At 54.8% G+C, this 16,257-nt stretch overlaps 6 protein-coding genes across 6 annotated transcripts; 4 read left to right on the top strand and 2 right to left on the bottom strand.

Moving 5' to 3' along the window:
* Positions 1-201: 201 nt before the first annotated feature.
* HRG_07062 (beta-eliminating lyase domain-containing protein) lies at positions 202-1,269 on the top strand (the record flags this gene model as incomplete). The annotated part of the gene is made up of 1 exon (XM_044865533.1): positions 202-1,269. One exon carries the CDS (start codon positions 202-204, stop codon positions 1,267-1,269), a length of 1,068 nt encoding a protein of 355 aa, XP_044719495.1.
* Positions 1,270-3,942: 2,673 nt separating this feature from the next.
* On the top strand, positions 3,943-4,779 carry HRG_07061 (NAD(P)H-binding domain-containing protein; the record flags this gene model as incomplete). Its single annotated transcript, XM_044865532.1, has 2 exons — positions 3,943-4,163; positions 4,284-4,779. 2 exons carry the CDS (start codon positions 3,943-3,945, stop codon positions 4,777-4,779), a joined length of 717 nt encoding a protein of 238 aa, XP_044719494.1.
* Positions 4,780-5,230: 451 nt separating this feature from the next.
* Positions 5,231-6,073, bottom strand: HRG_07060 (uncharacterized protein; the record flags this gene model as incomplete). Its single annotated transcript, XM_044865531.1, has 1 exon — positions 5,231-6,073. One exon carries the CDS (start codon positions 6,071-6,073, stop codon positions 5,231-5,233), a length of 843 nt encoding a protein of 280 aa, XP_044719493.1.
* Positions 6,074-8,733: 2,660 nt separating this feature from the next.
* Positions 8,734-10,898, top strand: HRG_07059 (cytochrome p450 domain-containing protein; the record flags this gene model as incomplete). Its single annotated transcript, XM_044865530.1, has 6 exons — positions 8,734-8,971; positions 9,109-9,305; positions 9,468-9,826; positions 9,939-10,064; positions 10,179-10,677; positions 10,770-10,898. The coding sequence occupies 6 exons, from the start codon at positions 8,734-8,736 to the stop codon at positions 10,896-10,898; spliced, it is 1,548 nt and encodes a 515-aa protein (XP_044719492.1).
* Positions 10,899-11,340: 442 nt separating this feature from the next.
* HRG_07058 (FAD binding domain-containing protein) lies at positions 11,341-12,637 on the top strand (the record flags this gene model as incomplete). Its single annotated transcript, XM_044865529.1, has 2 exons — positions 11,341-11,853; positions 11,915-12,637. 2 exons carry the CDS (start codon positions 11,341-11,343, stop codon positions 12,635-12,637), a joined length of 1,236 nt encoding a protein of 411 aa, XP_044719491.1.
* A 1,987-nt stretch (positions 12,638-14,624) lies between these two features.
* HRG_07057 (tc5 transposase DNA-binding domain-containing protein) lies at positions 14,625-15,984 on the bottom strand (the record flags this gene model as incomplete). Its single annotated transcript, XM_044865528.1, has 3 exons — positions 14,625-14,935; positions 15,528-15,762; positions 15,943-15,984. The coding sequence occupies 3 exons, from the start codon at positions 15,982-15,984 to the stop codon at positions 14,625-14,627; spliced, it is 588 nt and encodes a 195-aa protein (XP_044719490.1).
* Between the last annotated feature and the right edge of the window lie 273 nt (positions 15,985-16,257).

Here is a 16,257-nt window from a genome sequence, read left to right as displayed (position 1 = left end):
GGGTGACTCAGCATTGGCGGGGTAGTTTGGCTATATGTAGTTTGTTGTCATCCTAAATCGGAGGAACCCGCCTCTACCTAGATCTTGAGGCATAGTTACGCGACCGCAAAGTGCAGACCTTGAACTCTAGACATAGACTTGACGGGGGAAAACCAAGGGTGGGCATCAGACACCCTCTACAAGGCCCGACGACCGAGCAAGATGCCCAACGCAGCAACCATCAGCCCCAAGGAAAAGTACAGCTTCCTCGACGACTACAGCGAAGGCGCCCATCCGCAGGTGCTCGAGGCCTTGATTGCCAGCAACTGGACGCAGGAACCGGGCTACGGCAATGACCGGTACAGCGCCGAGGCGCGGCAGCACATCCGGTACCACCTGGGCTGCGGGGACGAGGTCGGCATCTTCTTCGTCCCAACCGGCACCGCAGCCAACGCCATCTCGATAGCGGCGTGTCTGCGGCCGCACGAGGCCGTCATTGCTGCACGCTCGGGCCACATTGTGACACGCGAGACGGGCGCCGTGGAGGCGGGCGGCAACAAGATCATCACCGTGGCACCCGACAACGGAAAGCTGACGCCCGAGAGCATCGGCAAGGCCCTCGACGACAACTGGCACTATCCGCACATGGCCAAGCCGCGCCTGGTCTACATTTCAAACGCCACCGAGGTCGGCACCGTCTACTCCAAGGCTGAGCTGAGCGCCATCAAGCAGCTGTGCGAGGATAAGGGCCTCTTGCTCTTCATGGACGGCGCCCGCATCGGCGCCGCGCTTACCTCGCCCGTCAATGACTTGCTTCTGCGAGACATTGCGCGCCTCACCGACTTGTTCTGGATTGGTGGCACCAAGAACGGTGCCCTGCTGGGCGAGGCCGTCGTGGCCAAGAACCCCAAGCTGGCCGAGGACTTTGAGTTTTATGTCAAGCGGCACGGCGCCCTCCTGGCCAAGAGTCGCATCATGGGCGTCGAGTTCGGCGAGCTCTTCCGCGGCAATCTGTACTTTGACCTTGCTCGACGGGCCAACGCGGCCGCAGAGAAGCTCTCGCGCTCCGTCGTCGGCGCCGGATACGCACTGCGCGCCGATACCGAGACCAATCAGGTCTTTGCCGTCCTGCCATTGGGCCTCGTCAAGAATCTGCAGCAAGACTTTACCTTTTACGTCTGGGAAAAGTGTGGCGCCGATTGGGCCGTCGTGCGTCTGCTGACCACATGGGCCACCGACGTCGGCCAGCTCGAGAAATTTAACCAGACGGTTCTGAGCTGGACTCCATGAAAAACTGCGCGAGAAGTCTTTGCTTTTCTTTGTTTCCGCTCTGAGCGTCCACCCTTTGATTGACGAAGAATGAACAAAACAGGAGATGCGATCCTATACATTGGTACCGGTGGTTTTAATGAAGGACTATAGACCACATATGTCTGCCTGGGCGTGTTGAACGTCTTGCCTGAACACGGCCATTGGCAGTCCAAGGTGGTTGAGAGGCACGGGATTCAGCAGCGACATCGGAGTAAATGAGCTGCGCGAAAGAGGCTCTGTTAATGCCACTGGCACCGGAGCTTAAACATGCTTAAAGCCCCAAGTTGAGTTGCACAGCATGGTCGCCTTGTTGGGCACTGCATCGGTGATGGCTGCTTTGCAGATGGGGGTGCGAGAAGCGCGTGGGCGTTTGCTTTTGGTGCTGTTGAATGGGAAAGGGCTTTCCTTTCGCCAAGGTCGAGGACTGCTGGAAGGCGATGGGTCACATGCCAGTCACAGCGTGAGTAATACCTGACAATTATAATAATGGTCTTGCCGTTTTTGCAAGTTCAGCCGAGGAGCAGGTTGTCCTCTGGAGGCTTGATCGATGAAAAGCTTACCGCGATACCATCAATTTTACCGTGTCAGGGCCTAGTACGACGTTCGCGAGATAGGGCCATATGCGGTCTAGATGCTCGAAACGTAGATATTGGATATTTTCGCGGGAAACAGGGAGGATGGGAGGTGTCTCATCTTGTTACTTCATCGGTCTTGTCTGCAATGGACGAAGCAGACGTCTTAACATCAAAGGTCCCTTGCAGATCCGCCGTGCCGAGCTTCCCGTCTGGGATCCGCCCACCCCTGTCCATCGAGATCCAAGGCTCGATGGATCTGTGTGGGCGTGGAGATGGAGGCATGCATCCTGACTGATGCACAGGCAAGACGGATTAGACGGCATCACATGACGAATAATGCCTGCTAATCCGACGGGCAGCGGCGAGGCTGATCTTTTGTCGCATGTATTGAGAGATGAGAAGGGTGGAGGAGAAGGAGGCGGCATGGACAGTACTGACTTGGGGGGTGTTTCCGGATCCCGGCCCGCGGCCGAGGCATTGATTAAAACCGGATGGCTGTGCCGAGGGCTGCCTTAACATAGCCAAAGGAACGTATTCATAGAGCCTTTTCGTGTGGGTATTCCGTACACGGTCATGCCTCTTGGAGCTATTCACTGGTGCGTCTCAAGACGCGGGCGACACGGCCATGGACCACTGCATATATGAATACAGTACAAGTGCTGCTCGTGCAAGTGGCGATGCCGTGAAACGGTTACCTGTCTGAATCACTGAATCAAGCACTAACCTGACGTGACAGGCACGGCGCTTCTTCCATCATCTCTTCGTCCATGCAGCTCGCACTCCACCAACGATCAAGGTTTTACCAACCATCATCCCGTCCCCACATACTCGGCCGACGACATTGGGTTTCGACTCATGCATGCCGAGGGCCACCTTTTCACGGATATAGCATCCAGCCCTCTAACCCATCCACCATCCTGCGAGAGACTGTCTGCTGTTAAAGACTCGAGGCGTGCCGTCCGGCCCTTTCCTTTTTTTCGTCGGTTTCGATCCCTGGGACTCTGGGCTTGGCAGACGAAAGTGAAGACAACATCGGCCAGCAGAGTTCAGCTTCAGGTGCCGTCCTTGGGCAAGGCTATGCTGCATCCTTTTCCTCGCCAACGTGGCCGGCACGAGTGTACATCCATCCAACGACAGTGAGAAGATCCAAGCTGTCTGCGCACGGAATCTGTCAAACAGGGGCAAGCCCGGGTTGTGCTGGTTGGTAAAACGACAGCTCAACCGTCGGCGCTTCAGTCTTTTTCTCCTCGTCACTCCATACTGGATCTTTCTCCTTCGCATCGATCCCATTCCTCAACCCCACAGCCCGAAGTCCGCTCTTTTGGTGCAACAAGCCAGAATAACGTCGTGGGTTCACAACAGCAAAAGCTTTTGTCGCAGCAACTGCTAGTCAGTGGGGCCAAGCCCCTGTCACCAGGTCATTCGATCTCAGCTGAGGCTCAGCACCAGTCAATCATTGACGCACCCCCCGTGGCTGGGGGCTCTTCGAGGCAATCGGATCCTAGTCGAGACGTCATTTGCAGCACTGGGCGCATAGTCAGCTTTGGCCATACTATCTACCTCTCTCTTGACAGAAGAAATAAGGTGGGCGATTTCACAATGGGTGCCATTTAGTTCCCCCGCTCTTCAATGTCTCCGCCGCTTCAACTGGGTCCAGACGGCGTGCTTGGCTCGTTTCTTTGTTTTGCTGCGGCCAAATGCCAAGAATTACGCTGTAATGGGGGCCGTGGGAGCTGAGCGAGCTGAGGAGACTCATCGGTCGAATTGGAGGAAGGGATGTGAGGAGCGGTGAAGCCGAGAGATTGCGTTCGCTACCTCTTATTACAAGAGTCGAGGTGTTCAGGTCTATCCAGTTCTTGTCATTATTCTGTGTTTGCCGAACAAGGAGTTATTCCAACTCTTCCCTCAATGGCCTCGTCAACAAGTTCATCGCTGACATACAAACCTCCGTTCCAGTCATATCTGTCCTCAAAAGGAGTAGCATCCTCCATATCCGCCTCTTTCCAGCCTCGCCGCCCAAATCGCTCATCTCTGCTGGCAAAAAGGTGGCACAGGGATCGGAAAGGTTCCTGGCCCCATGAAGGTCATCGTGACGGGCGCCACCGGCAATGCCGGAAGACAGATTGTCCAGCAGTGCATCGACAGCCCGCGCATCACCAAAGTGGTGATTCTGACGCGGAGGGCTGTCTCGGGCGAGGTCGAGAGCCACCCCAAGGTCGAGGTCGTGATGCAGCAAGACTTTTCTCACTATACTGAAGCCGTAATGAGCCGGCTCGAGGGCGCAGAGGCGTGTCTGTGGTAAGAAGCCCGCTGTTCCGTCCTGGTTCCCTTGTCCTGTCTCAACGGAGTGAGATATCTCGTCTATTTCTGTCTGCGGCTAAGCAAGTGGACCTACTCACGTCCCTTCGGAATCACCAGGGCCATCGGCAGTCGCGCAGAGCAGCTCAAAAGTGAAAAGGGCCTGCACCGCAAAGTAGGCGTCGAACTCCCCATTACCGCCGCCAAGGCGTTTTGCGCACGGCTCGCAAACAAGGTGCCAGCAAAAGGCAAGTTCCGCTTCGTCTTCTGCAGCAGACACGCCGCCGAGAGGAGCAGGAGGCCGCTGCTCCTGATGAGTGAGTCGCGCCGGTGCGTCAACGAGGTTGAACGGGGCCTGGGCGAGGTGGCCGACGACGCCCACCGAGACAAATTTGAGGCCTATATCCTGCGTCCTGCCAGCTTCATCGCCTCGGAGGGGCAGTTTCCGGAGCCGCCGGCATCGGTTTCGAAGAAGTTGGTGGGCGGGCTGCATGGGTCCTCGTCGTCCTCGTCGACTATCGGGACGGTGCAGGTCGGAAAGGCTATGGTGCACGTGGCCTGCAACGGATGGAGGGAAAGGACTATTGAGAACGACGTTCTGGTTAAGGTTGCGTGAAGAACAGCGGGATCTTGCGACTAATGACAAAGGAAAGACGGCCAGAGCGAGTTGGGCGGCTACCGGCTGCACTTGGAACAGGAAGAGGCATCGTATGGCGACTGGGCACAGTTTGGCAACATGAGACGACCTTCATCTTTATATCCTGTTTCGCATTGAGCGTTAAGGTATCAATTCAGCCTTGTATGTAATGGCGATGGTGAAGTGCGAACAGCATGATGCAATATGAACTCGAATCGCTCTCCCAGTCCCAACCCTCCGATGTCATAATATTTCCCGGACTGTTACATCCAGCCCATCAATCAATAAGAAACAATGGTATACACAGCATGTTTCTGCCGGCAAGTGTTGGTCCCAGATCTGCCGTCGTTGGAGGCTCCCGTCCCCTTCAAGCCCCTGATGAACCAACGCCCTCAATCCGTTCCCCTAAGATGGAACCCCTTTCGGAAATCTAGAGCCCCAGGAACGGATGCTGCCAATTAATGCCGGCGTAGGTTTCATGGTTCATCTGCTGTATCTCGCCGTCTGCCGTCTGGCGCGCCCTTTCCGACTCATCCCTAGTAAACGGCGCTCGACAACGCCCGCGCCGACCATTGCTCCGTCTCAGGCCCGGACCCGGCATGGAATTCATGGAGGTATTTGGCTGACGAGCAGGCAGCGCTCCTTTCCCGGTGGGCTCTTGACGAGACCCTGCAGGGCTCAGTGGCTTGGAGAACCGCCGTGGTCTAGGGGAAAATTCTTGCGGTGCCTCGGGCCTCTGCGTTTGCCTGGTCCGAGCTGGGATGTTGGCTTCTCGAGAGTTGGAGTCGAGAGGCTTGGCTGGTCGTGGATGTCGGAGTCTCAGTGCCTGTTTGCCTTTGGCGCATAGCCACGACCAGCAGCCGCCAGCTGGGAGAGCCTCTTGTTTTTGCGAGAGCAATCGCTTCTCCTCGCCGGTATCGTCTCCCTCCTCCCACGACGGGACCTCAGTGATGACTTCAAGGGAACCTGCCCTCCTCGTCGACACGGTGCGCCGCCCCGACACGCCGTGGCGTGCTGGCATTCTGGGCGGCACTCTCTGGCCCACAGTGCTGCCCTGGGGACTATGGTCGGCAGAAGCGGCCGAGTTGCCGAGTGAGGGCGGCGATGCAGACGGCCACTGGACTCCTCGACCGGATTGCGAGGCTTGGTCGTACGCCGAGAGCTTGAGGGACGACGCCGGGTCGTCTTGGCTAGGCCGGCCTTGGCTGCGTCCCTTGTCCATTGCCGACTGTGATTTGGCCGGCGGTAGCGAATGCGCAATGAGGCTGTGCATAATTGAAGAGGTCGTCTTGATGTGGTTGCACAACGTGAAGCGCAAAGTGACCGTGTTAGTAAGGGCCTATGAGGATTGTTGGCTCTGCTCAGTCATTTAAGATGCCAGTCTTTTCCCTTCCTCCAGTGGAAATGCTCCTGTAATTATGGAGATGCTTTGATGCCTTGTTTATGTGGGTTTTCAGATATTCAAGGTTAAGATTTCGTCGTCGCCCGTCAAAGATGCGGCGGCCAAAAGTCTGGGGTGGTGTTGGCGGCGCCACCAAACAGGCCTCCATCACCACCATGAAGAGTTTCAGGGCGCCAACGGGTGAAATAGAGTCCATGGCAAAGCAATGCAAACTCTTTACGACAGAATTGTTCTTGCGTCAGCGCTTAGAGTCATCGTCGCAGCGAATTTACTTCGCGTCTGTATGCACGTGTAGGCTGGTGATTCCGCCGAAGCCACATCCTCGCGATTTAAGCTCCTTCGAAGAAGCAGGCCAAGAGACCGCCAACTCTCGAGGGCCTTGACTGGCCGAGTTCCAGCGACAATACTATCCTCAAATTACTAACTTTCACTTCTCAAGAGCACCTTGCGACTCTCACCGCCAAACGAAGCCATGTCGCCATCGACAGTCAGCTTCTTCTACGTTATACTCGGCTTGCTTTGCTTTGTCGCGGGATTGGCTGGCAAGTTACAGTACCGAGCAAGACTCCGGCGCGCACACGAGGCCGTCACCGACGAGGAACAGACCCAGTCGGTCTCGGAGACAGACGCAGGCAACCAGGCATGCCCGCTCGAGCCGGCATACTTGGCAGAATTTTTGGGCAGGCCCTGTGCCGGCGAGGCGCCTTTGCAGGGAAACACGACGCGGCCGTCCGCATGCTATCTTCCATGACCAGTCAGACAAGAGAAAGTTTTGACGCTTCTCTTCTCGGCATACCGCGCTGACTCTTATCGCAGTCTGTCATTCATTTTCAAGAAACGAGCATGCTATTGGCAAGACATTAGCGGACGGTGTTGTGGCTCTTAGTCTGGGGCGACAGGGCGACATGAATTATGGACATGAACAGGTGTAAGGCAACAAGCATGATTTGGAACCAGCGGATGCATATGGCAACTATATGTATGCAAAGATACTACTTACGGGGAAATTATCCTGTCAAACCAACGATTAGAAATCCACGCTGGATCAGTTGCGGTGCTATGCACTCAATGTTCCATCGGCACTTTGCTTTCGACGGTCTCACGACTGATGTGTTGATGTCAAGGTTCCTGCGTGGAGCATGTGAAAATGAAAAGGCATAGCTCAGTCTATTTACGGCTCAGAACTCCGGAGAGAGAAGAAATTCCTGGTAAAGAAGATGACGAGTGGACCACCGCGGATCCCTTGTTGCCGCACCGTGGGCGTCTCCCAGAGTTCAGCCTGTTCTGAGCGTACAGTAGAGACCCATACTCATGTCCTGCGGGATTGGATCGTGTGAGCCTTTTTGGGCCAAGATTTGTGGCCAAAGCCGGAACTGGCGCAAGCCGTAATCTTGCCGTTGCGCGTGCCGCCTGGATCACAAAGTGCCAGCATGCGACATGGCATGCGTCCGTGGTGGAGTCGGCTGACGGTGGCAAACGGTAGAGACTGGAGAACAAGGACTATCATGCATGTAATAGTGGCTCGGGACCTAGAGAGAGGGTAAGCCGATATTTGCCCCTGTCTCCCAGCTGTGCCCGCCCCCTCTCCTTGTCGTATTTCCTTTGGGATGCAGATGACAGACAAGAGTTGAGACTCCCCTAACCCCGCATCCCAAGCATTTGACTCACTTCCGTCCTTGTGATGGGAAGATGAAGTTGGAAATGGGGTTCTCATGGCGATCTCAAGTTCTAGCATTTGCCTTTGATTGCCTGCCCCTTTCAGTCAACGTGCTCCAAGTTGGCAAGCGCTTCGATAACCTTGCAACAACAGCAGTTGGCAGTCGTCAAAAAGAGATGGGGTGAGAGGCGAATCATCAGAGTACTATTACGGATAAGAAGCGTACGGAATGATAATGTCAAATCTTCCGTTTACCTTCCACATACAGCTTCAAGCAGTTGTCAGCATCGAACGTTATTTCTGGCGCTTTAATTACTTCAAAGACTGCATACAGCAACCCTACCTTTATTACCCACCCATGGCTCCCCCCTTGTTGCAGCTGCACATCAGCATCCCAGACCCATGGATCTCCGCAACTTTGCTTTTGCGTGCCCAGGTGCAGCCCCAGACCCGGACCGGCATGCGCCCCGATCGATGATGAACAGAGAAGAGGGGGCCGGGGACAGGGGTCCAGGCAGAGGGGTAGTTAACGGCGGCTCGAGTTAGCGGTCTCTTTCCCTCTCCAGATCGGGTGCAACATGGCCGATACTCTGGTAAACTAGATGCCCCCCTTTCCATTACATGTGGTGGGTTGAACCCGTGGTTGCCGGTACCATGGGGCGGCAACGGATCTTTCCCCATCGACGTGCCATCGTGCGCAGCTAGGGATATTACCATTCTATAAACCAGTGAAGACTCCCAGACTCCCTCGATTCCGTGATTCAATGATACCGATCGGATTCTTGTCGTCTTGCACACGCTGCGCAGCTTCTAGTACCACAGCAGCTGAGCAGTTCCTGCATGGAGCGCGAGAGTCAATACCATCCGACCAACAATGGCTGCCGGTTCTCCCTTCAACTGGCTCTGGTCCCCCTCTGGCATGACGGTAGGCGTAGCCGCCATTGCCGCGCTTGCGACTCTGCTGGCTTTCATCGCCAGCTGCGTGCGAGCCTACCGTCGTCTAGCTCACGTCCCCGGACCCAAGTGGATGGGCGTCACGAATCTCATCATGGCCAGGAAAATGTACGGAGGCAATATGCACTATGACCTGCTCGAGCTCAAGAACAAGTACGGTACGTCGGATTGAGGCTCGACGTTCTATATGACTGGAAGTCGCCCCGCAGCCAAGGCGAATCGGCGTCATCTTCGAAACCTAGACCCTGTCCAGTACTGTACTGACGAGTTGCCTTTGCATTGCCTCTCGCTTTAGGCCCCATTGTCCGTACCGGACCCAACATGGTAATTGTGAGCGACCCAAACGTCATCCGCATGATGTCCGCCGCTCGAAGTGAATACGCTCGCGGGCCGTACTACAAGGCGGTCCGCATCAACCCGCACGTCGACAACATATTCTCGATGACGGACGACAGGCTGCACAAAATGCTCAAGAGCAAGATGGGTCCCGGGGTACGGTGCCCACTCCGCATATTTTCCTCTGTCATCTCCAAACACTTCATTGCGGCTACGGGTGTGCTTAATGTTGCCTTCTGAGTGACAGCACTGGCGTACGAAGCAATTGGGAGGTTCCCGTACGTGTCAGTGAACTGACAAAGACCCAAACTTGTGCAGTACTCTGGACGAGAAATGGGCGGATTCGAGCCCGGCATCGACAAGCACGTGTCCTCGTTTGTCGACCTCATTGAGCGCAAGTACATCTCGACGCCCGGCGAGTACCGGCCCATGGACCTCGCCATCAAGTGCAACTACTTCGCCCTCGATGTCATCAGTGAGCTCGGCTTCGGCGCTGCCTTTGGCTTCCTGAAGGAGGACCGCGACCTGTATCAGTACAACGAAATCACGCGCCAGTTCTTCCCTTTTGTCATGTTCATGAGCAACGTCCCTTTTCTGCTGTCTATGCTTGGCAGATGGCCACTCAGTTCCATGGGACCGACGGCCGGGGACGCAGCCGGATTCGGACGACTGATGCAGTACGCAGCGCCTTGGCCAGCCTCCTCTTCGGTTGATCGTTGTAGTCCTTTTCCTCGCTTGTCCTGTAGCTGGGATGGTAGAGAGGGTTTTCTGACCAGGCTTCCTTTCTAGATTCGCGGCCAGTTTTGTTGACAGCAGGCTAACCCCCGGATCGAAACCAGGCAGCGACATGATCCAGGCTTTTATCGACAGCGGCCTGACCCGTGACGAGCTTATGCAAGAAGTATTTGTTGAAACGTATGCCGCGCCAGATGAGCAGAGACGACATCTGTTCTCCATTCCCTTCTTCTCCCCTAATTCGGTGTCTGCTGCCATACAAGTCCGGATCCTGACAAGCATGGCGAAACGCAGGGTTGCCGGTTCCGACACGACAGCTACGGCAGTGCGATCGACGATGCTATGTCTGCTGGGCAACCCGGTGGCTCTTGCAAGGCTTCGCAAGGAAATCGATGAGGGCATCGCAACGGGCACCATTTCGTCGCCCATCAAAGACAATGAGGCGCGTCAGATGCCGTACCTACAGGCCGTCATCCGCGAGGGCATCCGCATGTTCCCGCCGGCAACAGGGGTTCTTTCCAAGGAGGTGCCCGCCGGCGGCGACAACATCCTGGGATACGACATGCCGGCGGGCGTGCAAGTTGGGCACAACATCTGCGGCTTACTGCGCATGCCGGAGCTATTCGGGGCCGATGCCGAGGTTTTCCGACCCGAGCGCTGGCTCGAGGCCGAGGGTGAGCCGGAGAGGCTCAAGGAGATGATTGGAGGGGTCGAGTTGGTGTTTGGGTATGGAAAGTTCCAGTGCCTGGGCAGGACGATTGCACAGATGGAGTTGAACAAGATTTTTGTCGAGGTACGCGAATCTCTTTGTTTCCGTATTCCTTCGGCGAGCTGTCTCAGGCAGCAACGGATATGAGACGGCCTTGCTAACGAACAACCTGTTAGCTGCTACGGCGGTTCGACTTCCACATCGTCCACGTCGACAGGCCGATGCGCCTGCTCAGCGCCGCGATGTTGATCATGGATGACTTTTGGGTTCGGGTCTCGCAGCGTGCCGATTCATTATTATGCTGACATTCAATGGCTATGGGATGTTTCTGATTCGGTTTCTTATGTCGCTAATGTGCGGTCACAGCTGTAAAATAGAGGCAAAATGTTGACCCTGATTCAGACCAAGGCCTTGAGTTTGGTAACGATTGTGTCCTCCCAGTAAATATTTAAGTTTCTGGCATACATTTCGCCAATACCTACATATGACCAAAGTTGCTGAGAAACGGCCGGAAGCCAGGTGATTACCGGTTCCGGACGGCGGTCTCTCGGGCTTGGCCAGCATCCGACGTCTAGTTCCATGCAGGAGGCTCGGGACCGATATGACAGCTGCTGACCGATGACTGCCTTTTGATGGACATATAAACTGTTCGCTCTTGTCCCCCTTACGTGATTCTGTACGGTTAGTAGAAAGAGCACGTTTGCCTCCTTCATCCTCCATCCGTTGGCATCAGTGCCAATGAGAACCATGCCCGCACCTATCGCCATAGTGGGCGCCGGCCCATGCGGCCTGACGTTCGCGCGCTTGCTCCAAGGCGCCGGCATCGAGTACGTCGTGTTTGAGCGCGACGCATCACCGGAGCCACCGGAGCGGTACCAGGGTGGCACGCTGGACGTGCATGGCCACACGGGTCAGGCAGCGCTTCGTCGCGCAGGCTTACACGCCGAGTTCGAAAGGCTGGCTCGCCGCGATGCCACGACAATGACGATCCAAGACGCCCGCGGCAACCACCGAGCCACGTTTGGGGAAGGCCGAGATGCCCCTGAAATCGATCGCTTGCAGCTGCGGCAGATGCTACTCGATTCGTTACCAGCGCATCGCATTCGTTGGGGCAAGGTCCTTCGGTCTGCCGAGCGTGACGGGCGCATGAAGCAATCGGACCCGGCGGGCCCTGTTTTGCGCTTTGCCGATGGCTCAGTCGAGACCGGCTTCCGCCTGGTCGTGGGAGCCGATGGCGCATGGAGCAAGCTGCGGCAGATGGTAAGTGACGGGCAATATTCACCGCAAAGCTTTGTCTATTAACTGCGCTTCCTCTGTTTAGATAACCTCCGCGAAGCCGCACTACTCGGGCACCATGTTTGTCGAGGGCTGGCTGACACAGAACAATTCTCAATATCAAGCGGCCCGAGACATGGTGGGCTCCGGCAACTCGATGGCCATGAGTGCCGAGCGCAGCCTTTGCGTACAGCAAATGTCCGACGGCTCATACCGCGTTTACATGGGCCTCAAGGCCCCCGAGACCCTGACAGGGCCCGGTGGTGACGCCGACCTCGCCGACATGGACAAGGCGCGCGCTGCGATGCTCGGCTTTTACGCAGACTGGGCTCCGCACCTCCGGGCCTTTGTGGACGCCGCCGAAGGACCCTGGCGCTCCTGGCTGCTATACCACCTCGACCCGGATCTGTTTCTACCGGAAGCCCCGGGGTGGACGCGTGCCCCCGGCATCGTACTGCTGGGGGATGCCGCGCACGTGGCGATCCCCAATGGCGAGGGTGTCAACCAGGCCCTGTACGACGCACTGGTGCTGTTTGAGTGCATACTTTCCGAGCTCGGCAAGACAGATGGCTGCTACAACCAAGACGAGGACGCCGCGGCGCTGGAACGCGCCGTCGTGGCATACGAGATGGATATGCGTCCTCGTGCCCGCCTTCATATCCAGGACGGCCTCGACCTCGACCACATGATTTACAACGATGAAGGGGCGCAACGCATGGTCCACGCGCTCACCGTGGCTACGGAGCAGAGCGGAGCAGAGTTGTCTTAGTTATTAGCGAGCAAGTTTCATCACAGCCGACTTCGTTTGACTATTAGCTCTTGTGTTTGACTCCATCTCCAACCGTCCCTCCAGAACTCGCTCGTGTTTAAAATTACGCTCTTATCCTCAAAAACAAAAAGGTTAAAGACCTGGCGACTTAGAGCTGCCTTGCAGCATGCAGCAACTGAAAGGATACGCCTCTGAACTTCACGTCTGAATTTTGCATGGTATGTATGTATTATGCAGACCACCTGGTTTTGAGCTAACAGACACTTCAACAACAGTTGCTGAATTAGCTCCTGATTGTTTTACACGAGATATTGTAACGGCCTCTCAATTTACTAGAGCAAAAGAACACTTCGCTTCACCAGACGTAAAGTTGCATGGCCCGCGCCAGAGGCCTGACATCGTTGTGACACGCGTAATCGGTTCGTCCTCGAATCGGGATATGAAACCCTCTTAGCGATTCATCTCTTCCAAGACTTCGAATCCCGCGATGGAAAACTTTTGGACGTGGCTGTTGCCTTTTCTGTGCTGGCAGCGATTCCCTCGTGCAAGGAGACGGTGTACCATCTTCAAGGATCAACCGTCATGGCCTAGCACTTCGAAAATGAGCTTGATGCATAAGTCCCTGCACATAGAAATGGGCACCCCCCTGTTTTGGGCACCCCAAAAAATCACGACCATTTTCAACACCATTAATTCAATCCCTTCTCACTGCCCACCACCGTGCACTACGATACAATCGTCACCTATTTCTGAAACCTCAGCTTCGGTTTCATCAGATTCTTCATTCTCAGCTGCGTTCACCTCCTCCTGCGCCCGTCGTATTGCCTCAATATTGGCGAACCTCGAATTCGGGCTCGTGACCACCCTCTTCCTTTTTCGGCTTGACGGCCGCCAATTGTGTTTCCAGTGCCTGAATCTGCAATTGAGCTTTTGCTAAAAGGCCATCCTTCTCGTCAAACCCTTTTGTGATCTTCCTGAACAGCAATCTCTTCGTGGGCACGTCGTCGTCTAGCTGGTTGAATTGAACTACCTGAACCTTCAGATCTTGCGAGCGCCTCGGGGTCGACCACGCAATCTGGGATGTGTCTGATTGCCAGTCACTGGTGGGTAAGTGGCTATTGAATGCATTGGCCACATTTTTCGCGTTCTTTTGCGTCTGTTGCTGTTCTCCAGCAGAAGAGGGCTCAAAAGTGGCTTCGCCATCGACACCGGCCACAAACCCGTCGCTTTCCAGCCACCCTTGATGTTTGACACAGTGAGCGCTTGCTCGCGTGCTTTCTGGTAGCAGGAAAGAAAGTTTTGCTTGCCGACTGGGCTTGAATCGGTCAGGAGGCTGAGAAATCCGACCTGTTTGCGGTAGTAGTGCTAAGAGCGAGAAGACAGACAAATCGAGCGGTTGCAGCACATGAGAGGTATGGGAGGTAAGAAAAGAAGGTGAATCTGATGCTGGTAGCATAGATACATGAAGTCAACCGTCTCGTGACTTCCGTGGCCGTCCAATACTAGCAGTCTTCGCTCCGAAGGGTCGGGTGGCTGGGTTCTTGGAATGAACACCTTTTCGAGCCACTCCACCGCAGTTTGGTCCGAAGTCCAGCCGTTCTTTGTCGCAGTGAATTGCCAGTCACTAAAAGTACTGAGATCTTCTGGGAACCACTGTTGCTGGACCGATTTGCCCTTGAAAATGACGGGTGGAGGGAGGAAGGTGCCGGCAGCGGACACGCACTCGATGAACGACGTCCAGACCCGAGAACCAGGCGTCTTCTTTTGTACAGATCGTTTTTCAGCACTGCCAACGACCAGGCCATTCTCCCCAAGTCCTTCCATGATGCCTGCTTCATCCATGTTGTACCTGTTCTCCGGCTTAATAGCCAGAATCTCGGAAGGAAGAAATTGTTGAACCAAGGCCGAATTACCTCGGTAGAAGCGCCGTTGACACGCGCAGAGTCTCTGTGATGGCACTTCTGGGTCCGAACTGCAGGATTTCGTCTTAAAATGCTTGCATCCAGTGTTTTCCGAGCGGTGTGTGGTCTCCTTTGACGGCGAGCATGCGCTGCGCGAACTGCCTGATCTGCGAGTGAGTGGGAGGAAGGCCCAAGGCGTCCTGAATGAGAATCCATTCGGTAAGTTGCTTTTCCTGTGTCTGAGAAAGCCTCTGAAGAGCAGAAAATGCATCCTTTCTGCATTCGTGACCATGCATGCGATTGTAAAGAGTTGCCCTCGGGACGCCCCAATCGCGAGCAGCCTTCTTGGCGGATCCGCCATTGGCGATTGCCTCAAGGGCGCTGTGAATGTCAGACTCTGTATATTTCATCAGTAGTGGCTTGAAGACACATGCGTCAATTTTTTAGCAGATTGGATGCGTTTCCGCGGTGAAATTTGCTGTTGAAGTTGACGCAGCCGTTTAGGTTGGGCACCCATCTTGGGTGCCCAAAACAGGGGGGTGCCCATTTCTATGTGCAGGGACTTAACGCTAGCTTGCATGGGTTTCAGCTTTCTCCAAGCATCCGCATGAGTTGGATAACCATTGGCCGACTGGTGACTCTGCGCGGCGCTTCTCGCTTCACGTTGCCTCCCACCACTCCCTCCGAATCAAGAAAGAGTGTAAGTCAATAACACCGTAATCCTTAACATAACCTTGCAGTAACCTTCCGGACGCTCGGCCATCCAGACTATTCGTCTTGACTTCTCACGATCTCTGTTAGTCGCTTCACTCAATCTACCCAGGCCGCATTTCAGAATTCAAGTCTGCGGAGCGTAAATTTGTCTGCAAAGTCCTGCCATCTAAATTGAACCTCTCGTCCTTTATAACTCGTGTCCTCTTTTTTGGCTTAGTGCACTGTCCCCGAGGTTCGATAATATCGGTCAGCAGTGCGAGATCTCGCTATTTTACCCCAAACCACAAGGGGCAAGGTAATAATAAAGTGAACCGCAAGGCTATCGAGAGCAGCGATCGAGGCCCATGCTCCGGCGCCAAAGATTTGTAAAAAGACGCCCGTCATACTAGCAATGCTAGGGACAAAAGCAATAACCACAAAGGCTTGTAAGATGACCTCTTGTCTCCAGGTAGCATGCTTTCCGTGGATAGATTTGAGGGAGGCGCCGACGAGGATGTCGGAGCCCAAACCCTAGGGAAGCAAGCATACGTTAGCATAGGGATCCATCACAACCGTCAAGAAGCTCTAAATCCGAATGAAGCCAAGGCGGTACCAGCGGCAGGGAAGACCAAATTACGCGCCATGGAAATTTAATCTTGTGAGCATCGATTTATACGGTAACATGATTAGCGACTTGGGGAAAGCACATACACGACTGGCTGTGTTACCAAAGACGACCAGACCGGCCGACATGGTCAAAGATCCTAGCATAAGTCTTAATAAGTTATATTAATTAAAGCTAAAGAACATATCTATAAGAGTATTACTATTTATATAAAGATATATCGTTATTCGTATAAACGCCCTATTTTTAACATTCGTACCAACACTAGCCCGCTCCGCCTATTTATACCGCGCCCGCATGGCAGGTAGCGGTACCGCCTAAACGCCCGCGCCCCCGCCCGCCTATAATTACACACACACACAATTTCTTTTTTATATTATTACTCGCATGCAGCCTCTAGG

The sequence above is a fragment of the Hirsutella rhossiliensis genome (genome assembly GCF_020360975.1).
Source record: "Hirsutella rhossiliensis strain HR02 chromosome Unknown scaffold00007, whole genome shotgun sequence".
Lineage (NCBI taxonomy): Eukaryota > Fungi > Ascomycota > Sordariomycetes > Hypocreales > Ophiocordycipitaceae > Hirsutella > Hirsutella rhossiliensis.
The sequence above is the reverse complement of the archived record's forward strand: the minus strand, read 5'-3'. Positions and strand labels throughout refer to the sequence as shown.